We start from the raw sequence: 24,730 nt of genomic DNA, 5'->3' as shown, positions 1-24,730 counted from the left end.
AAATGTGATGGTCGCTCATGGATCAAACTAAACATTTTGAAATTTTCACGCAAATTATTAGTCTAACTGTCAAGCTGATAAATGGGACAATCAATAAACGGCAAATTATTTTTTTGCTTTGTGGGTAATTGGATGAGATACAACATCACTCGATGCGTTTACATATACTTGGGAACAACCCAACGAGCGTATGTTCACTCTGCTAAATCAATTTGAATCCAAATGATTCAATACGAGGACAATAATACATAATTAAAATCCACAATAGGGCTTCTATTCATAACTTCCTAGCAAAGGGCACTCCCCGTTTTATGCTGAGCTCCAATTTTTAGATAAACCACACTTGAATATTCTAGATAATATTCTGTCACTTGAAAACCCGAGATCAGCCGGCTTTATTCTGACAAAAAACAGGTTTATTTTTTTAGAGATGGCAATGTCGCCTAGCTCTAACATTGTCCAAATTTCAGATATACTACAATCTTGGCTACATTACGGCAAAAATCTTTTTAATTTTAGCTCATAAATCATTAATAAGGACTATGAAGGCGAAAAAGATAGCAAAAAGACTACGAATGTGATAGTCGCTTATGGATCAAGTTAAATACTTTTCAAAAATTCCTGCAGAATATTAGTCTAACTGTCAAGCTGACAAGTAGCAAAATCAATAACTGGCAAAAAATTCCTTTGCTTTGTGGGTAATTGGATGAGATACAACATCACTCGATGCGCTTACATATACTTGGGAACAACGCGTTAAACGTATGTTCACTCTGCTAAATCAATTTGAATCAAAATATTTCAAAACGAGGACACTAATATATAATCAAAATCCGTAATAGGGCTTCTTTTCATAACTTCCTAGCAAAGGACACTCACCGTTTTATGCTGAGCTGCAATTTCTGGATAATTCACAAACAATGTGTGGTAATCCTACCATGGTGTATCGTACTCAATACGAGTCACTCTTTAAAGCATATCAACACTGGTTAAAGCATATCAATCAAAAACCAGAGTCAAATTTGTTTTGTCGATCAAATTAGTTGGCAGTGTTCAAATCGGCCGATCGACTGGATTGTTCTGAAAAAAATTTAAATCTCGTCGAACTTAAATTCGATAAAGACAGTTCTTGGATAGAGTTAACACCGCAAGTTGCGCGAGTCAAAGGTCCTGATCTTTTCAAATCAAAAGATATTGTGCAAAAAATAAAGCACTCACTAGAATTCAGCCAAAATGCCTCACTATATACAAATGCCCAATTGCACAATTCTGGGCATTTGTTTATAGTGAGGCGTTTCGGCTGAATTCTAATAATTGCTTTTTTTTTCGCACGATATCTTTTGATTTGAAATGATCAGGACCTTTGACTCGCGTAACTTGCGGTGTTAACTCTTTCCAAGAACTGTCTTCAGCAAATTTATATCTTCATCAATTTTGGGAAATGAAAGGTATACTTCGAAAATTGTTCGATTTCTTTCTCTACGCAAAAATGTAAAATGTAAAACAATTATTTCCGAAAAATAGTCTTTTTGACCTTACTCAAATTTTATAATTTGTCTATCTAATATCTTCCAAGTTTTGGAGAATCTAATACAGCCGTATTTATATAGAACAATGCGGGGTGGTTTTGCATCCTTTTTTTGTTAAGTTTGCTATAGATACTCTTGTCCTTATAATAATGGCACTTCATATAAATAAAATCATCGGCCGCTTACTGGATTTCGAGAAAATACTGCTTGTCGTTTCCTACAGTACATTGCTTACTTCAACAGTGACTTTAATTCAATATTAATTTCACTCAAAATGAGGAAATCAATCGAATGAAAAAACTCAATCTGAATACAGGGTTCAGGCTACTTTTCTAAACGAATCATATTTAGACCAAGATAACCAAATTTGATCGTCGAAGTTAAAATCAAAACAATCATTCAAATTTACCCGTCAATGTAAAATATTGAATTGTAAAATATTCTCACCTACAAGTTATAGAAAACTCCAATGGGACCTATGATACACCTCAGCGGATGACTAGTTACGAGAACTAACGGACTTGTTTTCTACTATTTGAACTTTATCTACTTAACTCCAATGGACCTATCATACACTTAAGCGGATGACTAGTTACGATAAATTAAGGACTTGCTTTCTTTCATATTGACCCGCTGAGTATTGACTTCACAGCTACAAGTAAAACACAAATTATTTCACAGACGTTAGCTGTGACCCCCTGAGCTCCGAATTCAATTGCATAAGTAAACTGTGCATGACAAACAACAACCTTCAACCCCTAAGAGCATCTCTTTCTACACTTGCAACAACTATGATGGATCATCTCTTCGAGAGGCGTTTCAACAACAAATATATTCAACAAAGAAACTTACTTTGGTACTGCTTTAAGACATTTGTATTTACAATGTCTTTTGCCTAAGATAATCTTTCTGTAAACCTATTTATTTTTTATCCTACTAAAGTAAAGCCAAGCTTTCATATTATCTGTCCTGATAAAAAACGTAGGTTTACCAAAAAAAGTTTTAAATTTTTATTCTCCAAAAAGGAAGTTGGATGTTCTACGTTCAAATTGAACAAGAAACTTAAAACGAAATAATCTTTTTTGCTTTCAAAAGGATCAAAAGTACGAGAGCTATTTTAATAGACATATGCGCCGCCGCATAATTGCGTTTCAGTTCAATCACTTTCATTGTGTTTTCATTTTAGTGGCTTTAGTTGCGTTTTTTACAAGCTTTATGTTCTAGTTTTTTCTAGAATAAGAAGCTCAAAATTGAGCACTCAGCAATTCTCTCTCTATTTGGACGCTCAAAATTGAGCACTCAGCAATTCTCTTTTTTTTGGGACGCTATTTATGAAAAAATTAAGCACTGAGCAAAATCGATTACGATTGGCTAACAAAGATTTGCCTGCTGCTCAAAAATCAAATATAAAAGTAGAGCTGAAAACTGACAACAACACAACGCTCCGATACTAAACCAAATTATAATCATCTCAATCTCATCTCATGGATAGCCAGCGGACATTAGTTCCCGGTTCATCATTCTAATCCCTTAAATAAAAAACTTAGCTCCGGCCTATATAACCTATATTATTGTATTATTCAGTTTGATAATAAAACCTGGATAAATAATACTTTTTTAAAGTAGAACGTACATCTTATTAACTAGCAGCCCTATTCCCGCGTATTAGGGTCATTATCTCATTAGTATGATAGAAACCGAAAGGTAGATATTTCTACTAATATGCTTCTTCTATCCCATGAAATGCCCAGATGATACCCTTACATGTGCAGTTGGCGCTTGGGCATAGCAATTTTTCAAAAAACCAGAGTTTTGCCAATCATTTTTCCGCAAACTAGTCAGTTTAATCAAATAAAGGGACCTAATTTTTCTATTAAAGTAACTAGTTCTTCAAACATAACCTGACGAGTTTTATCATAACCTGCAAAAGAAAGTAAACAATCAAAGGATAAAAAAAAGAAAATGTCGTTGGACTTTTTTCTTCACTTTGTACAGCAACCGGATCTTTTTTATCCAAATTTAGCATCATTTTTTGTTCAAATTATTTTTTGACCATTTTTTAGGCCGACTAAATTGATTTTGAGTCACCCCAAGTCCTTATAAAGGCCTTAAATTCATTATATTTTCAGCGCCTCAGACAAATATTTTAAAACACATGCCAAAAAGTGTTTTTTTTCGTGTTTTTTTTCGGCGCGCGTTCTACCCTCAGAATTAGTATATATTGGGGCCATTATCTGTTCAGCAAAACTTAGGATGGCGGGTTCGGACATAAAACTCCTGTCAACAAAACGTTGGGTTATCTACGTCTTTTGTTTCAGTTTATGTTGCTATACCAGTGAAATTTTTTAGGAAAAAGAAAAACTGTTTTCAGCAAAAATTCAATCAGGGAAAATAAACTAAGTGCGTGTTTTAGGAGTTGAAAATATCTTCTGATCATCGATGGGGGATTTGACTGAGTCTATCCCGTCGGATGACAGTGGATTAAGTGATCGAGACGTAGCTGGCGATCTGGCGTCCAACTTTGTCGTGGTTCCTGAGCTGCAAATAGCATCACGAAGTACAGCAAGTACTATTTCTCCAAAACAGAACTGGTTCGAGGAAATCAAGGCTATCTTGGAACGACACAAAGCAGGGCCAGATGCTGCGGAGTGGATTTTGTCCAATTTTCACAGGTGGGATCATTTGAGCGATCTTCAAGATTGCGAAGATCTTTCGCCGAAACAGATACGAAGCTTGTCATCTGCAATGGAAGACACTTTTCTATCATTTACAGCTGACAAAAGGATTCTTATCGAAATTTTGAATTCGGAGCCCTTGGTGTACAACCCAAACGTATTACCAACGTTTTCGTTTCATTTTTCAAAAGGAAAAGATCATTTCTGGGAGTTTTTAACCTCAGAGAATCTCAAAGCATGCGTTGGTGAAGAAAATGAAAAAAGGGTACTAAAACTATTCTTTGAATCAGTTTCGCAAGAGTCTGAATCTGGCGTAAAGAGCTTGGATCCTTTATCAGAAATTGAACAAATTTTAGCGAACTTTAATTTGAATGAAGATGCACTCAAAGAGGTTCTCGAGAAGTTGCAGTTGCACGATGACCTGGCCAGGTGTCTTGAATCGTGCGACGAGTTAACAAGAAAGCAAGTACATGCTTTAGAACAACAGCTCAAACTTGTTTTCCATGATTTGAAAAACACCACTGTTGCTTCACAAATGGATAAAAGGGAAATCAAGGCACATGTTACAAAAGAGTTGATGCTTTCTGATGAAGCAATAACTTGGATCCAAGACTGGTTGCTGAAAAGCGAACCATCAACATCAGACCTCAACGAGATTGAAAACTGCGAAGATCTAACTAAGCGCCAGCTATCTACGCTCAAAGAGCGATTGTCTGAATTTTACAAAATGGGTGAAAAACAGAAACACTCTGACCCGAGGGATGACTTCTTGAAGCAATTGTTTCAAATTTTAGTTGAAAACAATATTGAAGATTTGGCTCAGAAATGGATCATAAAAGAAGCACTACATTTTGAGACTCTCAATTCGCTTCTTGAATGCGACGATTTGTCAAAAACTCAAGCCCGAAAGTTGAAAATAGCCCTTGAAGAGCCGTTCAATGCCTACAAGGCACAGTGTCTTGAAATAGAAGCTTCTTGTGCTCAATTTCTGGCTGAAACTGAAAATGATATTTCCGAAAAAGTAGAGTCTACTACCTCGCAGAGAGCCAAAATCGATTCAAATGACTATCCGGAACCAGATCTAATGGATCTTGATAACAGAGCTTCGATATCAGTCGCGCCCCTTATATTATTTCACACTGAAATGCAGGAAGACTTTTTGGTCGAAAAGTTTGCGCTGTCTGAATCAGGAGTGAAATATATTTGTGACTTAGTGCCGGAAAATCAAAAAGGCGACACGCCTGTTTTCTATTCGTCAATTTCAGGAACCCCCGTTATCGATTTTGCTTCTCTAGACAAAATGAAATTTCATTGCGTCGGACTTTTTGGCCCGTTCAGAGCTGTGCTTAGAAATCTTCAGGCCTATATTTCTGAATCGAAGTTGCAGATTATCGAAGAGGATTTGAAAGATCAGAAAGCAGGTCTTTATTTACTCAATGTTCTGAACAAAAATCGACAGTTTTTGATCTACTATTCTCAAAAAGATTCAGATTTCCTGTCTGTGAAAAAAGACTCGCGAGCAGTTCATTTTCTGCGTTACATGAGTCAACTCACCAACAATGTAGTCATGTGTCTAGACGAAAAGTCCAAGGACAGACTGTCAAATGAAGGCGAAAAGGTTGTCGTGAAAACCGATCGGAGAACGAAGTATAATTTGAAAAGAGACGTACTACAGGAGGAAAGTTTCTCATTGAAGAATTTGGGTTTGTTGACTAGAAGTTTGACAAGTTTTCTCCGTCTATTCTCCTCTGAAAGTGGTTTAGTAGCAGTAAAACTTGAAAGAATTGCCGCCAAAGGAAGGCTGAATAAAAGCAAAAGGACGGGGGATGTGGGTGAAATAACGAAGCTTATAGACTCGGCGCAGATTGAAGATGTGTCACTGGTGTGCGATGAATTCAAAACAAGTTACCTCCAGCGAAACTGTCCAAACAAACTTAAAGATTTGGAATGCGAAATTGAATCTGAAATAGAAGCCATGGAAAGTTCTTCAAAAGTACGCGATGAAGAAAATTTACTAGTTTCTGTTGCCATTCATCTTGTGAAGGAGTGTGAATTGAAGGATCAATTCAGTATAATGGAAAAATATTACAAAGCAAATCCCGCGGAGACCAAAAATTTATGGAAAAACAAAATCATCCCTGATTTGACTTGGAACGGACCCATTTCTTATAATGACCTGAGCGATCTAAAAATGCAAATAAAGTCAAAAAATGACAAAAAAATGGTTTTTAAAAAATTTCTTCTTTGGAATGCTTTGGAAAACCACAAGAAAGGCTTGCCAGAAGGGCTACTTGAGAAAGGATTTCAAGATGCAACGCTGGATGACGTGAACAACTGTGCAAAGGAACGTTTTTCGAGTCGGATACCATATAAAACGGATAAAAACATTCAGAGCAAAATTGATGAGACAGAAAAGAGTATCAATTATTCGGATCCACCAGGGCTTCTCAAAACATGTGTAGAGTCTTTTCTCGATTATATTTGCAGTCTGATCGAGCCTTACAGTCAGAAGCCCAAGTTCGTTACTTACTGTCGCCAAAAAGCGCAGGATGAAACCAACAAACTGCAAAAACAGAAACTGGAAAGTTGCATCAGAACGTTTTTCAGAGATTTAATTTTGCAGAAAAACGAGCAAACCGAGAATGCTGATGAAAAACGTCCAAAAATTCTGGAAATTCGGAAGATTGGTTGGTACTCAACTGTTCCCAGATACGAATATGTGCTTGAAAACCACTCATTTGACCCGGCAAAAACGAAGATTGAGATTCACCGCATGGCTGTGAGTCGTGAGGAAAACCAACGTCTAGTGACAACTGAGGGGGTTTTGAACGTCCGGGAGCTTGAGTTCCCAAAAGTTGCCACCCTGGAAATTCCCGAAACTGAAGAAATCCTTGACGCATTTCCGCTCGCAAATAACATGCTTTTACTGGTTTGCAATGAGAGAAAAGTATCAAAAAGCACTGTGTACAACTTGTCAAATGTCAATAGGGCCGTTCTGAACATGCCATTTGGCAAAAATGTGTCCTCGGCATCCTTCGACTGCAAATCGAGAGTCCTGGCGATTCAATCGGACATTGAACCTGGAATCGTGCAATTGTTTAAGTTCGGAGAAGATTTCAAGTCGCGACAAAATCTAAGACCGGTTGATTTGAACAGAATGTTTGGCGTTGAGACAATTGTCCAATTGTGTTTGCAGCCAAATAGTAAGTTTTTCTGGTTTTTCAGTGTGAGTGACGGTAGACTCCGTAAAATGGACTACAAAAACGGAACCATGGTTAAGGCCATTAAATTGGGAGGAGTTGGCGAAACAACCCTTAAATGCACGTCAGACGGATCTTGCGTTATTGCCATTCAAACTAAGGACGAAGCATGGCCGGTAATGACTGACACTGGAACTATTTTAGAGAAGGTTGAAGGTGTTTCCAGACAGGTTTCTATCTTCTCGCTATGCAACCAGATCCTGGCTGTGACGTCTTTGGACTCTTGTTTTTGTGTTCATCGGATTGTAGTTACGGGGGCTCAGCATGAAACAAAACTCAGTAAGTCGTTATCCGACCACCAGAAAACAGACGGTTCAGAGAAGAACACTGGGGGCTTTGAGGAGCATTGGATTAATTACATTTACTGGATGTACACTAAGTTTCCTTGCAACGATCTTTTGGCAACAAACCAGGATTTGAACAATTTCTGGATTACAATTGATGAAAACTGTTTCAACATCAAATCAAAAGTTTCGTACGAACTCAGTCGAATTTTGGGGAAAATCCAGAAAACTCGAAAACCAACAGACTATATGAAAATACACGTTGATACGTTCGAAGCATCACTCTCCAAAATCACAGACATGCATGTAATTGGAACACCAGTGGGAACTTTCCTTAAGCGTCTGATCACCTTCGTACCTATTCAAATAGCTAGATGCCAGTCTAATGAATTCTCCATCCTGGATAATGGTCAGACGGTTTCTCTGGAATCTGTCAATGTTGCGTTTGATCTAATGGAAAAAATAAATCTTGGGTTTTATGAGAGCATCTTCAGCGCGTGGAATGGAAATGTTAAGGTCATATCATCCATGGGCAAGCAAACGACAGGGAAGAGCTATACCCTCAACCATCTAACAGGATCTTCATTCAACATTGCCGGAACCAGATGCACGGACGGTTGCTGGATGACCGTGAAAGAACAAGATGATTGCCTCTACGTCATTCTAGACTTCGAAGGACTTGGTAGCTTCGAAAGAACCGAGCAGGATGACATGTTACTATCCCTGTTCAACAGCGCAGTTTCGACTACTACTATTTTTAAAACTGAGAAACGACTTGATAGAGACGTGGACAAAATGTTCAATAAGATCAACATGGGGAGTGATCAGCTAAAAGGAAACGAAAAGGTGTTTAAAGGGAAGTTCATGATTGTCATCAATGATGTCGCGGAGCAAGATGTCAAAGACACTCCAAAAGAGTTTGAGGAAAAAATCAGCAACATCGTCAGTAAAAGTGAAAACAATTTCATCAAAAAACTGTACAATAGTGACTTTGAGATAATGGCTTTTCCAGCATTTGAAAGCCGCGAGTATTATGAAAACACGGCAAACCTTCTTTCGATAGTGCAGGATGAAATTGCACCTATTTTTAGATCGGGGCCAGAGTTCTTGGGAACTGTTAAGCTACTAATGGCCAAACTGGCCATTAGCGATTTCTCGCCCCTAGATCGTCAGCAAATAGACGAAAGAGTTCGATTCATCAGATCTATACTACCATTTGCGATCCAATTTGGACAAATATCCGACGAAAGCCCCAAGAAAAAAGAATTGGACCTGAGAAGTTTTGACGACTCCACTTTTAGGATCGCACTTAAAAAAGAAATTGATCTGTCCTCAATTGGAACCGTAGAACTCAACGATTTTGACACGATCTTCAAAGAAAACCAACTTGACGCTTCTGTTATGCAGTTCCTGGCCATAATGGAACCCAACTCCGAAAATTTTGTCAATTGGCGTAGCGGCCTCCAAAACTTCTTGACGGAGAGTATAACATTCAGGTTTGAGCGAGTTAAAGAATGGCTGGAGGCCAACCTCCAAAAATGGAAGTCCAGTGATAATGCTGAGTATGATGACATCATAAATGTTGTCATGGAGAACCTTGAAAACCAAAAGGCATGTTTTGAGCAGACTTACAAGTTTTGCGAGGAGAAATGCACCGATTGTTTCCTGAAATGCACTCAAATTGTCAATCACAAAAGCGGCCATAAATGCTCGACTAGCCACCTTTGCACGGCCCAGTGCGAATACTGTGAAAATGTAATGAACAAATGTAAAGTTTCTTTCGGCCATGATGGTAAACACGTTTGCAGGGAGATCAATCATGTATGCAGCGAGCCCTGTAAGTTCAGCGAGCTAAGCGGCTGTGCTGGCGAATGTCAGAAAATGAATGGCCACGAAGATGAACATGAGTGTTCGGAGAAAAGACATCCCTGTAAAGAAGTTTGCACTCTAGATGGCTGTGAGGGACGTTGTATTATTGACTGTTACGAAGAACACACTGTTCATAAGTGCAGTAAGGAACAATGTATAAACAAGTGTTCCGTATCAACGTGCACGAATAAATGTGCGGCTTTGGATCATTTCCACGGGACAGAATCCTCGAGTAAGTTTATGGAGGAGCAAGGTATAGCGGAAGAGCCTGCATTTCTTCTGGAAGACAGGCAGACACAGTTTGACTGTGCTGAACACTTCTGCGGAAAAGAACACCAGTGCGACCAAGACTGCGAGCATGATGGGTATTGTCATGTTTGGACTGAAAAACAGCTTAAAGACGAGACTTTTGAGGGTCAGAGAGACACTTTTACCTACAGTGTCAAATTTGCAGAAATGGGCGAGAAGCTGAAATGTCGCCAGAAGTTGAAACCTTTCACGAGAATGCACGACGGAGGTCACTCCTGTTCGACTGAAGTTCATTTCTGCATGGCCATCTGTCCGACATGTGAAAACATCTGCAACAAGGCTGTCAATCACGAACACGACGGCGACCTGTTGCACCATGCCAGACATGGTAACATGCGCAAATGTTTTTTCGTCGCCACTGAAGATGATATTCAAGTCGGAACCCACAAGTACAAGGTGGGCGAACCGGCAGTGGCGGAAATGTGCCACATTTTTTGCAACACTCTCGGAAGAGGACACATTCACATAGTTGAATGCGATAGCGAAGATCCGACTGCTTGTGTGTATAGCGCGAAAGATGATCGAAGACGTCACGAGTCTACAAAATACCAACCGAACCCAGAAGTCCCAAAGGATGAAATCACTCATGAGGCCTACTGGGCATCTATTGGGTTCCAGGATCCCTGTCAAGAGATCGATGCCGAAGATTTTGAGAAATGCCCTGCTTACTGCGCTGCTGAAGTGCATGAGAAAGAAGATGAACAAACATTTTGTGAAATGTCCATTTGGCATAATCCTGTGAAATCGTTAGCTGATGTTAACAGGACGTCTGGATTCCTTACAAAGGATGGTCATGTATTCCCATGCTCTCATCCGTCGGGAGTTTACCATTTTGTTCTATGCCTAGACGATTCGGGATCAATGACTGGAAACCCCTGGAACGATCTCGTAACAGCAGTCAATGCATTCGTAGCTCAACGACAATCGCTTCCATCATCCGCATCCTCAGAAATGATATCGATTGTAATCTATAATTCTGTCGCCAGAATTGCAGCCGAATATCAACCAATGAGTTCATTTTCAAGAGATTGGTTGAAATTTAACAGCGGTGGGACTGATTTTAGTATAGCTCTCACAACTGCTGACCAGATAGTTGGACGCCATTTGGACAAAAATATTAAGCCTGTCTTGATTTTCATGTCTGACGGAGGAAGTTACAATGGAGAAGTTGAAATGGAACAACTCGCCAGAAATTACAGAGTATCAAATGGTCTGGAGGTCTACACTCTGGGCTTCGGAAGCATCCAGTTTGAGAAACTGAGAGAATTGGCCAGATTGGGCAAAGGACAGTTCCTGGAAGCTGTAAATGGACTGGATCTCAGAACAACTTTCGTGGAAATATCCGCCAAGCATCCTGCAAACATCGGAGTGTCATTCTAATTAGAACAAACGGATATTTGATTGTCAGTCAAATTAACCTTTTTCAAGTATAAAAAAGATAGCTATAATATTCTGTCCATTACTTTACTTTCTTTGTTCGCTTGAAAAAAGCTACTCACTTTTAACCTCACCTTTTTAAAACATAATGCAAACGATTGTTGATTCCCTGAAATTGTCTTAATTGATGTTCTTATTACTAGACCGCTAAGTTACTCGGTCTCAAAAAAACTTCAAGTATTGTATTTATATCTTTGATCGAAGCTGAGCTTTGCTTTTTTAATATTTAAAAAAACATTATGAGCATGTTGGTTTAAGAATGTTGTGAGCTTAAATGTTTTTTGAAAGACCAATTTTTCTATAGTTCTCCAAATAGTCTGAAATGAATTTCATTTTATAGAAAAATTAGTGGTTTAGCTTCAAATTTTGCAATTTGGTGATTCCGTGGTACAATTGAACGTGATACTTGTTCCGAATTTGGAAAAAAGAACCCTAAATTCATGATTGGGGTATTTTTTATTAAATTAAAATCGAAGTAATTTTCACCATCGAATTGATAGTTTTCAGCAAAAAAGTACGCCCCAATAAGGATATCGACTCACTAAGTTCAAATATGAAAAGACGTTTTACCTTTGATTATTTTTTGAAAAAATATGGCCGAATCAAAATGGCTAATTTTATAAAATTGTTTCAAATTGAATTCAAGCAAGTTTATAATAATAATAATAAATTGTTTTCATATCAGAAATTTTTCATTGAACATTTATCAATTTACAAAATTCTGTTATGCAAGGACATTAAGTAGCCCCATAGGTCTTGTCAAGTGATGCCTTAATTCAGCAGTACATTTTCTAATAAGTACAGCAGAATTTTTTACCGTGAGGTAATAGAAGTCGTACTATTGGTCGTGATAAGTTTGTACTGTTCAAATTTTCATACTTGATGTTTGATTTTGTCCAAAATTTACGACTTTTCAAATTTTTATTTTCCAACAGTTGTTTGATCTCGAGTAAGGGGCAGTCGGAACAGAGCATTTAGTGTTTTGCCCTTTTATACGAGCAGTCTTTTATTTTCTATTTGAAACTTCATTTTTTCTCAGTATCAAACATTTTATGTTCAGACTGCTCTTGATATTATCCGATGGATTTGCAGCAAAATTTTGATAATAAGTCTAAAAATTACAATAAAAAATGAAAAAAGCCCTCATTGAAAATAATTAGAAAATGTAATGCTTAGTGATGTTTACCCTAGATTGCAAACTACGCGGAAGACATCTAACCTAACCTACTCAATTTAGGTGTGCTAAGAAATTAAGGTATGTTTAGTTATGGTAGGTATGATAGATAACTTGCAGAACAACTTTTTGAAAAAAAAAATAGTTTGACTCCGGGGCGGATATAGGAGTTTCGCGATGGGGAGATTGGTTTTTCAAAAAATTGCGTGTATTTTGGCACGCTCTTCTCCCTTAACCTGCATATATATTTTGATGCCTAAAGCGGAAAGGGGGCGTTTTAGGTGCGCCAGGAGTCGAATCCATGGAGGCCTAAATCCGCCTCTAATTTGAGTTATATTTTGTTTGAATGATATTTTTTGATTGGTTAACCGTTAGAATAATTCATTTCACCATTTACCATTGATGATTCATAATGCTGTACACGTGTTTAAATTACTTCTGCTGAAATGCTTTTAAAATCATATTTCTGAAAAAGAGAAATCGTAGATAACCAAATAACTAAAGGTTTAAAATAGTGATCCAAAGCAGATGGCCGCCAAAAAAGAATCAGAACTTTACGTATTGGATGACATTTTTGCGCAAATGGATATCCAAAAATTTTTATGTTTAATTGTTTTGTTTTTTAAACTGTTTTTGACGTCAAATAACCAAAACGGAAGTTAAACTGAAAACGAAAAAATGTATTGCAGACTTTTAGATGTATTTTTTGTTACATTTTGGAACTATGTCAGGACTCAACTTGCATTAAACTCAGAATCATTATGTTGTCAGACACATCCAGTCATGATAAGTTCATGCAAAAAAGTAGTTTTTCGATAACATAGACATGGGGGTTGAGAAATAAGACGATAAGCAAATTAGACGGAGGTACTTAAAAAGAAATTAGACGGTTTTGCAAAATTGCAATTGTGAGAAAGTAGACAAAAGTGAGAGAGATTAAAATTGTTTGCAGACAAATTGCGTAAGAAAAATAAAATTGTTTGCAGTCAACAGTTAAATTTCGGTGCCCAAATCCTTTCCAGCCAATCATGCATAATTTATTCAATTCAAAACTCTCCTGTAATATTCGACATTATATGTTCATTTAAACTAATTTTTTTTATAGGTTTTGAGATTTTATGTTCTTTTTGTATTTGTGAAACTTGACTCTTAAGAAAATTTGTTGTTGGCCTTTTCCTTTTCATAGCTTTTTCGTAAAAAATTTCAAATCTGCCAAAGAAATTCCGTCTAATTTCGTTTTTGAAGCATCCGTCTAATTTGCTTATCGTATAACTTCCTAGGCCCCGTAGACATGTCGCTTCTAATTGAGTCGCCAGAAAAGTCGTTTTTGTAATTAGTTTAAAACAGAAAGGATATCTATATATTAAAAGGCCAAATAATAACAACTGTTTAGAAAAAAAACAGAAAAAAAAGATATTTTTTCTGTTTTAAGCTAATTTTTTAGCCTCCGTTGTGTGAATTTTTTTCTCAGAGCATTGACTTAATGCTAGTTCCTAAGGTCATAGGTTTTGTCACGTCAAGTACAATGCAGGATTGTGACCCTAATGATGGAGAGGTTGAATGAGTGAAAACTAATTTAAACCAATCAGAGTCTTCAAAAGCTTCAAAGAAATCAATTGAACCTAGGTTAATAAAAACTAATTTTATCGATTGCATTCGATTTTCAAATATTTTTAAATACCGAATAAAAGGCGAACTTTGTGGTAAAATTTTGATCGAGTTCAATTTTATTTCATTTTTTTCGGATTTGCTTTTGCGAACAAAACGTGGCGTTTTGCAAAAACACGAGTCTTCGACTTGAATGGTTGAGTAATTTATTGATGCAATAATATCTATGCATTATCGTTTTACTGATCCATTAATGTACTGAGACACCTAAGAAGAATATGAAGATTACTCTAATTTTTAGATAACAGAATACTTTCTACGCGGGTCGAGGTGCTCGATTTATGTCTCGAATTTTTGTATGTCTCGGTATGATTCGATCATCTCGGCCAAATTTCGGTATTTTTTCGACTTTCTTGACCCAACAAAAAAGTGTTCGACTTTTTCGACTTTGCTCGACTCAGTTTAGATATGTTTCGACTTTATCGACCGACACTTTTTTAAGTTTGTTTGTTCGACCCCGCATAGATATGTTACGACTTTCTCGTCCGAAATTCAATATCTTTCGTCTTTCTCGATTTCCTTGACCGACAATTTCTTAAGTTTGTTTTTTCGACCACGCATAGATAAGTTACGACTTTCTCGTCCAAAATTCAATATCTTTCGTCTTTCTCGATTTCCTCGACCGATAATTTTTAAAAGATTGTTTTTTTGACCCCGCATTGATATGTTTCGACTTTCTCGACCATAATTTGATAACTTTCGACTTTCTCTACTTATAAGCAACACTAAAACATATAGCCCGATGAAACTGAAGCAAACCAAATGCAAAGTTGTGCATGCTTGTTGCTTATAGGGGTTGACCAGAACGACTAATAAAAAATGTGCAGACTTCCAAACCCACTGAATTTAATTGGATTTTCGAGTGCTTAAAATATAGCTATACATCTTGGCACTAGATAGCTTGATATAGGCAATTCACAAATTCAAATATGGTAAAAAATGATTATAACTCTAATATATTTGGTTTAAGAGAGATCGCAAGTAACAAGGTTTAACTGTGTACAATTTGGCTAAGTAAAATAACTTATTTAACCTAGCTAAAATCAAACCTACCTAATCTCAGAACTACCTACTCACAATTGGGCCTAGGTTTTATGTGATTCATTTCATGGAATTAAAACTTTGGTACCTTAAATCGGTGGAAGTTCTGAAAAATCCTCGCATTTTGACTTGCCTAAAACTTTAGCAGAATTAATATGGTGTAAATTGTTTTGCGAAATTCGGTCCTGAAATTTTAATCCGAAAATGGGTAATTTTGGTTTTTCTTAGTGAATAAGAAATTACGCCAAAAACACCCAGTCGATTACAGACATAATTATATCAAAGTGAGCCTCTTACGTAGCCCAACAAACTTTAAAAGGGTATGTTCTCCAAAAAAACAGCAAACCGTTTGAAAATTGTTTTTAAATGAAAAGTTAGTATTTTTTATAGTAAAAACGACCTTTTTTGTCTATCAAACAAAATTAAATTAACTTATACAAGGTTTTGGAGATATTCCTTTCTTAAAATTTGCTGGGCTACTTAAGAGGCACACTTTGATATAATCATGTCTGTGATCGACTGGGTTATTTTGGCGTAATTTCTGATTAACTAAGAAAAGCCAAAATTAACCATTTTCTGGGTAAATTTTTGGGCCCGAGTTTCTTGAAATAAATTACACCATATTATTTCTGCTAAAATTTTAAGCAGGTTTTGTCTTCATTAATTTTCACCTAAACTCAACCCATTTTGAGAAAAACGCGTTTTAAATTTCAAGTTTTGCTCGTTTTTTCAGTTTAATTAAAATTAGCACTGTACAAGGAAACTTCAATAGAAAAAAAGACAAAAATATATATTAACAGCTGAAATGAGATTTAATTTGCTTCAAAAGCATCAGTTTCTAAGTTTTCACATTTTCTGAAGTCCTTTTTGTTCCGATTTTCGATACGAAAGTAACGGATTAATTGTCCTCGGGGTGGGTTTTTTTTCTTCAGACAACATTCGACTTTTTAACTAGCCATTTTTGAGGGAATTTTTTTATATCATTCGAACGGTATTGTTGTCTTGACCTTAGATTTGAAACGATATTCATCTATGATCATTTTTCGTAAAGTTATGAGGGTTTGAAGAGTGCCATTTTGACCAATTTGGGACATATAACGCGCGATATATTTCGCGCTATTAACGCGTAAGCGGAGTCTTAATCCGTCTCAGAAATTGATCCAAATTGGTCGAAAGAAGCTTATTTGCCATAATTGATTTGTTGCAATGAGCGAAATTTATTTTTTCTACTTTTAATGGCGTGTGGGGTGATGATTTTATAAAAAAAACTTCAAAGTTTAGCATTTTTTTTTTCATTTCATTTTAAATGAACCTTCAAGGTTTTGCTCTGATACGAGCAGTCTTGTTGTTTTGAGGAAAATTTGGCAAAATCTTGATGATGAGGTTTCAATGTCGCACTGTATAGAAAACATCAGTGTCTAATCCATACGTAGATTTGGACAAGATTTTCAAATTTGTATAAAATTTGTATAAACTTTCAACCGAGTGGTTAAAAAAACTTTTCATTCAAATTTTCTTTTAGAAGTGGCAGTTTCAGCACATCTAACTGTATAACATGCTGTTCCCGGAGTAACATATTCGAAAACACTCGACTTTAATTTCATGTGTGAATGGTACATGAACTCATTTTTTCCAGATTTCACCAACGATTCTTGCCCAAAAAGTGCAAATTTAGTAACCCTTTTCTATGGTACACTTCACCTGATCCGCCACAGGGATCTCCAGGCGGCGCCAAACAAATGAAAGATGGGAATGATAAACACACTTGAATAATTTTCTCAAAAAAGGGTGAAATTTTTGCGAATCAATTCGCTCTATGGAATCTTTATTTTTAAAAAAAAACTTTATTGGTTGAAGAGTTTGCGCAGAAATACTTAGTTTTGATAATCAATTCAAGCAATGAAATATCGTTTACAAGTTTCATCGCATCAGAAGCTTCCTAACAAAAACTTTTTAGTGAACCAATTCACGCTACAATTTATTTTTGAAAAGGTTGCTTCAAAAACCTTGCCAAATTCAAAATTTTATAGCCTGAAAAGCCTGCTTCGCAAAACATAAACTTTGAGGCATAAAAACATTTATTTGTTCTGTGAAATAGATATAATCCAGAATTTTATCGTTTGAATAACTTGTATTCAAAACAGGTCTTTTCAACGCATACAATTCCGTTCAATGCCATTAAGGTTTCAATATGAAGACAAAAAACTAAACAAAAAAATGTAGGTTAACCATGAAAACTTCTTAAGTACTTATATCGATGGAAAAAAGGCGTTGATAAAAAAAAGAAATGATTCAACCCTGCGAGTTTTCAGTGTTTTTTACAATTATAAAATGCTTTTGTTGTTTATTAGATTTTTGTCCACACATTTAAATTTTAATTTCTGTTTTTCATTTTTTAATCGATGTTTTTTGACTAAATTGTTGAAAATTAACCAACCAAAGTCACTATCGGTAGACAACAACAATTTTTGTTCCAGTTTTGTAACAAAAGTAACGGAATTTGTGTGCTCAGGGTGAGTTTTCTTATTCTTCAGACAAGTTTTGACATTTTAACTGGCCATTTTTGACGGAATTTTAAAACATTATTCAAAAGGTATTGTTGTCCTGAGCTTAAATTCGAAAAGGGCTTAAATCCTGTGATTCGACTCTCTGCTGACCCAAAGAGTCCCCCGTTTGTGTTATTTGGAGATGTACATATTTGGTGACGGACCCTAAAAATTGTCTAAAGGCACATTCGGCGCCAATATATACTAATTTTGAGGTTGGAGTGCGCGCCAAAAAAACGCAATTTTTTGGTCAGAAATTTCAAAAAAAATGCCTAAAAACGCCCCACCCGTGAGAAAATCCTTGATCCGCCCTGCCAGTGTCATTTTTCGTTCAGTTATGGGGTTTAAAGATTGCCATTTTGGCCAACTTGGGACAATTGACGCGCGATATATTTCGCATTTTTATTGCTTAAGCGGAGATTTAATCTGTCTTAAAAATCGTTCCAAATTGTTTGAAAGAAGCTTATTTGTCATAAATGTTTTGTTACAAGGAGAAAATTCTATCTATTTTTATTTTATATGGCGTGTGAGGGCTTGATTTCTACAAAAAATCTCAAATTAAAAAAAAAATCTTTTTATTTTATTACATTTAATTTTTTCGTGTTATTTTTGCTCCATAGTCCTTAAAAGGCCATACGAGCAGTCTTGTTTACACATTTAAGGACTGTATCCGGATTGCACTCACTCACACATAATCGTGTGCTTCAAAAATATGCACAGCTTACACAGCTTTTTGCTTCATACAATTTAGGCATAAAACGCGTAATTGTTTTGCTGCTTTTTTCATCTCAGCTGACTTAACGAATTAAGCAAAAAAGCCTTCGAAACATATAAATAGTGTTATGTTATCATAGAATTTAATCCTGTTTTTGCTTACACATGAAAAAGCAAGCAAAATTACTGATCACAAAACCCTTTGTAGCCACTGTTCTTCACTTGAACAGTTGGTAAGAACTAAATAGCTGAGCTTTTCAGCCATCTGAAAAAATAACTTTAACATTCTGATTTCAGACTTGGCTTAAAGAGCGGCAGTTTCAACGCCCCTAACTGAACCGTATAAGGTTGTCGGTGTAACAGAATCAAAACCCCAAGACTTGAATTCCATACGCGAATAGTACATGAACTAATATTTCCCCTTTTTTAACATTTCTCGAAAAAAAGTTTCTCTTTAGTTCCCGCACTCCCCACACAATCCCGACTGATCCTCCACAAAACTTTTCAGGTGGTGCTTAATATTATCGTAAGAAATTACGAAAGAAAAACATGGCAATTTCAGAACGGCACAGTCCCCTTTTATATTCCATGAATTCAAAAACGATGAAAAAAATGGAAGCTCATTAAACCCATTAATGACTGCAAGCTGTCAAGCAGAAAAACTTGGAAAGAACTTGAACAGGTATTGAAAAAAGGAGACTGCTTTCATAAAGAAAACAAAGATAGCCGGCTATCGTGCAAGTACCACAGAAAGTTCCGATCTGAAAAAAATACAAAATTGTTTTCTCAAATTGGTGTCGTTTTTTTCTGCATGTTGTGATAAAAAAAATCTTTAAAAAAAAATAATAGATTGTAGGCAATTTTGAGATTCATAGTTAAATAGATCAATTGGAAAACAGTTTTTGAGGAATAATGACTAGAATAACGAAAAAACAACTTTGAAAAAACAACTTTGAAGAAATTTTTTGAATTTTCAAGTTTTGATTCCCAAAATTGCGCTGAAAAACTCCAAAAACTAGCTTTACTTTGCTAGCATTGCATGATAAAAATGTTTTCCATAGTAATGAGTTGCATGTCAAGCGTTTTTTGTCAACCCGGAAACGTGTGGATGTGGCAATAACTCACAAGTGTAGCATGTGATGGGGATGAGGGTGTTTGAGGTTGACCTCTGAGTAGCTGAGCCGGAGGACATGGGACAGTCGATCAACACAGCGACAGTCACGTTCAACCGGTACTCACTCCCAGGGTAGTTCACTACCAGTCTGTGAACAAGCAAATAAACACAACTTAAATGGGTTAATTAAGAACAACTTATTGCGACTTATATGCACTAAATCTTTCATGATTAAAAACAAAAGTGAAGTGGCTTTTCAGCAAGATCAGAAGAGTGATTGAGAATTGGTTAAGGTCTCTGCATCTCAGTCGGTGGATCGAGGTCCATCCTGAACTGTGCCTGTTGGTTGCGTTTGAGGGAATGGAATAGTTTTTTTTTAATGAATAACGGTAATGAAAAAATGTATAATCAAGATGCAACACTTCTAAACACCTCACCACTTCAATCTGCCACTATGTTTCCCGTAGAGTCCGCTTACAAGTTGATTATGCTTGTAGAATCCGCTTAAAGTTTGCGGAATCTTCTAACTGGTTGTGGAACCACTTACAGTTTCTATTTGCGCATTCTGCGAGCGTACTATGTGCCAAGAAAATTCTGAGTTGCGAGATATTTGTTTGAGAATTTCATAAACACTTGACCCGCACTCAGTAAAAAGAGAAGTAATCGAATAAATCTTAATTAAGAATAAACTTTTCTCAAAATCATATTCAAATATAAGAGCTAAATTTAGACGTTTAAACGATTTTTAATCCATTCTAATGATAACATTTTTATTATTGATTATAATTTTTTTCCTAAAGTCTCTTATAATCGATTTTGATAGATTACAATACCTTTCTCTGTCAAAATGTTAGCACATTGGAAACATCAATTATGACGGATTACAGTTTAGCTATTTTGTCAAAAACAAAATCTCTAAAATGAGTTGTCTTGTCGCACTTTGGTTCATCTGAACTCAAAGTTTTACCACGAAACAAAAATTCTGTAGAGATCTCTTTGTTTTAGTTGAAAGGTTTCCGCGGTAGGTGATTTTTTACTCTTCGAGAAAAGCATGAAATTAAAGCAATGTGCTTATATTTTGGTGTTTACAAAAACCTAAAATGTGCATCATGAAACAACTCTTATCGAAAAGAAACTGAAAAAAAAACTTTTAAATTTGAATTGATTTAACAGTTTTCCCACTTTTTACTTAAACTAACGACTGCGATAAGCATAAATTAAAAACAATTCAGATGCAATGTCGAAGAGAAAATAGACAAAAAAGGGATTATAATCGATTATATACGATTATAACGAATTTTTTGTGCAAACCATATAGTTTAGAAATTGGAATGAAAATAATCAATTATAATCGATTATAATTGTAACGAAAAATATATGGATTAATATTTGGTTAAAATTGATTAAAATGTATTAATTGATTGTAATTTGATTTCAAAAAAAAATTATATTTTGTTCGATTTTTTATCGATTAAAATCAATTTTATCTCAGTTTTAGTAAGACTGGTGCTGAAATTATTAAATCATTGATTATTAACGCTTGAAACTGGAGGCGAAAAAACAATTGGCGGTAAATTATGAAACGTTTTAAGGCTTGTCTTGCTTCCACAGATTCGCAGACAAACACACACACACACACACACACACAAACACGTAAGCACACTCACGCATACGCACAGCCTCACAAGGCCTGTCTTTGCATTCCACAAACTCACAGACACGTACACACAAATAATCACACTCACATTCATTCACACACATACACACTCACTCACACCAAACGAGGCGTTTCATATAGGTACAGTTTCGCCTCTTAAGGCACACGACGCACGCAAAAATCCTAAACACGCGCCTGCTTGCACTAGAGTTTCATGGGAAACACTCATTATAATGGATTTTGTCGGCAAATTATTTAATCCACATATTTGACTTTAATGACCCATTTAACCATGAGAATAGAGTTTTAGGGGATTTTTTTTTCAAGGTTCAAAAATCCATTATAATCAATTATGATTGATTATAACCCATTTGTAACTGATATCTTCTATAAACTAAAAAAAAATGTTTTCAACTGAAATGATGAAAATACTTAATTTTAATTGATTAAAGTGAAAAGTTTTTCAACCAAAAATTTGTTCTAACTTTTGAAAAAAAAAATAGAAAAAAAACAATTAAAATCGATTGAAAAAGTTTTTTTCTAACTTATGATTAACTATGAGTAAGTTTTAATTAAGTTACTTTAACTTTTTTGGCAAGTTTATAGAAACTGACAGCAAAAGTGCATTTTATTGTTAAAACAACCCAAGATAGCCAACCTGAGAAAACTTGATCAATAGACATTTTTTATGGTCCAATTGGAGTTCTTAATTTATTCTGGAATTCTAAAAAATTGATATTTTACCTATTGTAAATAACTTCAATTCAAAGTCTATGTTATTTAAAGCTCCCTGTGCTTACTCGTATGAATTGGTGTTCAGCTGTTTCACATTCCTCACGAGTCTTCCAGTTGTGTCCAGATCGTATCCACTGGCTTGTATTCCAGAGGGGGGCTGCCAGCTCAAGTCCATTCTGAGAGTGTCAGTGGCTGTGCACGTCAAAGTTGAAGCGTCAACTGGGTCGGGCTCTGCAACGAAGTTAACAATCAATTAAAACTTACAAAAATGGTAAAAACTTTTTATGTATAGTTAGATGTTTGATGAAAGTATTATTTAGATTCTATCAAACTTATCATTATAATTATTTATTCGATTAATTGAGTAATTCTTAATAAATAATTAATTGGTTAAGGCATAATCGGATTTCTACCAGAAAAAAAAACGGTAGAAAATAGTATTCGGCTTCCTACTTTCGTTTAGAAAACCATTTTGCACAGCCGCCCTAATCTTTTATCGAAAGAAGTTTTCATCATAGGTGCGGATCTAGAGTTTTTCTCGAAAGATTTTTTTGAAAAATTAAATTGGTCGATTTTTTTAGGACCAAATTGATTTTCCGAGCGCTACCAGAACACTATAAAGACCCTATTTGGACAAAAATTTTTGCGCCAAAAGCAATTTTTTGACAAAACAGGTCAAAAAAGCCGTTTTTGGGACCTTTTGGAGCGTTTTGACCACAAAACTGCGCTTTTTGGCGCGTTCTCCCTTTCAAAAATAGTATATACTAGTTCAACTGAGTTTTATTTAATTCAACCCCTCCAATTGAGTTTTTTTTGAAATTTTAGGAGCATAAGTATTAGTGATTTGCATGTTATCACTTTTTTGTAATCTGGCGAATCGGTTGATATAAAGAAAAATATCGGAAAATTACCTTTCCGCCCTTCCTAAAAGTTTCAAAAAAACTACATTTTGCCACCTAGTGTTTTCTTCTCTAAATTTCTCTCTAATTTATTGTTTATTTTCTGCCCATAAAGTATTTTCCATCTAACCAGTGCAAATGATGACTGGATCCGAAATAGGCGACGGCTCTCCTCCTCTGGACGACATAGCAGTGTACGAGTACACGGTCGCCCCTGCCAGTCCAAAATCAGTGGTCTGCGGGAACGAGGGATCACTTGAGTTGTAAATCACAGTCCCGTTGCGCACGATAGCCGTGTACGTCTCTGGGTCGCAGTTGTGTGCTGTGTTCGGGTCGTCCCAGGCGATGACTATTTCACTGGTGCTCAGGGCTCGAGAGTTGAGTAAGATTACGGGAGTTGCAGGAGCTGAAAAAAAAAGAAATTTTCTAAACTGACATGCTCACAAGACCACGGATCTGTTTGTGTTCTTGATTTCAAAAAAAAAATTTCTGTTTCGAGAAAAATCTGTTAAGAAAAGTTTTATTGAACAACGAACTTTAGATTGCACACAACGATGATTTTTTTCTTCTGCTTCCTACTTTGATTTTTACACTGAGTGTAAAAAGGCCTATTTCTTAACCCTTATCCAAATCTTGGACCTTAACAAAAATCTGAATTTCAAAGGCTTAAATCGATTTGGAACTTTTTCTTAAAAAATATTGTCCTACAATATTGTTCATCTTGCATTTTTAAACTACAAAAACTTCCCAAATACTCTTACTTTGGACAATTTTTTTCTATTACCAACCTACAACCCCAGTAATCTCCTGTGCGTGTTCGGACACTGCGTCCCCGTGTTCGCCACAGTTGCCGAGGGAGTAGAGGGTGAAGTGCCAGGGGTCACACCAGTCCAGGTTGGTCAAGGTCACAGACTGGGCAGAGGTGGTGGTGAAGGTCACTCCTTCATCCGTGGAGTAGTTGTATCTAGTAAAAAACAGGACATGTCAATTTGCAAATATTTTTAATTTATGATTGCAAATGATATGGTCAGTTACAATCAGATTTTAATATTAACTAACTTAACTAACTTAAATGAGTGATTGAAGATTCAGTAATTTAAAATCTTCAGCTCAATCACAAACAGTTTTACACTGAAAAACATATGAACCATTTCTTAATTTGATTGTTAAAAAACTTTTTAAAAACCCTGTCAATTTTTTTTTTCGTTTTTTTTGAATGATAACCGAGGTAGGAACATCATAAGCTACTCGAGCAGTAACCGGTCACTCTTGTTCACTGTACACTTTTAAATGTTTCCTCAAGATATATCTTAAGCTACAACTCTTACCCAATATAGTTATCAACCGGTGCAGTCCATTCAAACAAGACCCTGTTAGTATTAGGAAGGTTGGTCTTATTCAGAGAGGGCACATCAGCTGGGAGGGTGCACTGTTGTTCGGGTGGGGACAGGAGACTGGTGAGGGTGGTGCCAGACTGGTCGAAGTAGGTTGAGAACACAGTGTAAGAGTAGACAGTACCCGGAGTGAGCCCAGTGTCTGAAAAAAACATGATGAAAAAAAAATTCTCTGAACTCGAGAAATTGGCCGTGTTCAAAAAACGATTGTTTAGAACGGGTAGAACTGCTTGCAAAGAGAAATGGATCAAAAAATTTAGATTCCTTCAAGCTGAATGAGTTCAAAGTTATCATGGTAAAATTAGGATGGTCTTAAACAGGGGCACAACAGCGGTTCGCCGTGATGAGCTGTACAGCTCTTGTGTTGGTCCTTTCCCCCGTGGATAAATGATCTTAAGCACTTAAAAATTTGAATTTAAGTTTTT

General features: G+C 36.0%; 1 protein-coding gene across 1 annotated transcript in view; it reads right to left on the bottom strand.

Moving 5' to 3' along the window:
* The window catches only part of LOC134853393 (uncharacterized), a 196,480-nt gene that overhangs the window by 54,896 nt on the left and 116,854 nt on the right, over positions 1–24,730 (bottom strand). The window contains exons 35-39 of the mRNA XM_063869385.1: positions 24,240–24,447; positions 23,700–23,875; positions 23,042–23,317; positions 22,078–22,243; positions 19,632–19,768 (exon numbers count right to left, since the gene is read on the bottom strand). Coding sequence (XP_063725455.1) covers positions 19,632–19,768; positions 22,078–22,243; positions 23,042–23,317; positions 23,700–23,875; positions 24,240–24,447 — 963 coding nt within the window. The remainder of the gene's footprint in view (positions 1–19,631; positions 19,769–22,077; positions 22,244–23,041; positions 23,318–23,699; positions 23,876–24,239; positions 24,448–24,730) is intronic.

The sequence above is a fragment of the Symsagittifera roscoffensis genome, chromosome 8 (genome assembly GCF_963678635.1).
Source record: "Symsagittifera roscoffensis chromosome 8, txSymRosc1.1, whole genome shotgun sequence".
NCBI lineage: Eukaryota > Metazoa > Xenacoelomorpha > Acoela > Convolutidae > Symsagittifera > Symsagittifera roscoffensis.
This window is presented reverse-complemented; position numbering and strand designations above follow the sequence as displayed.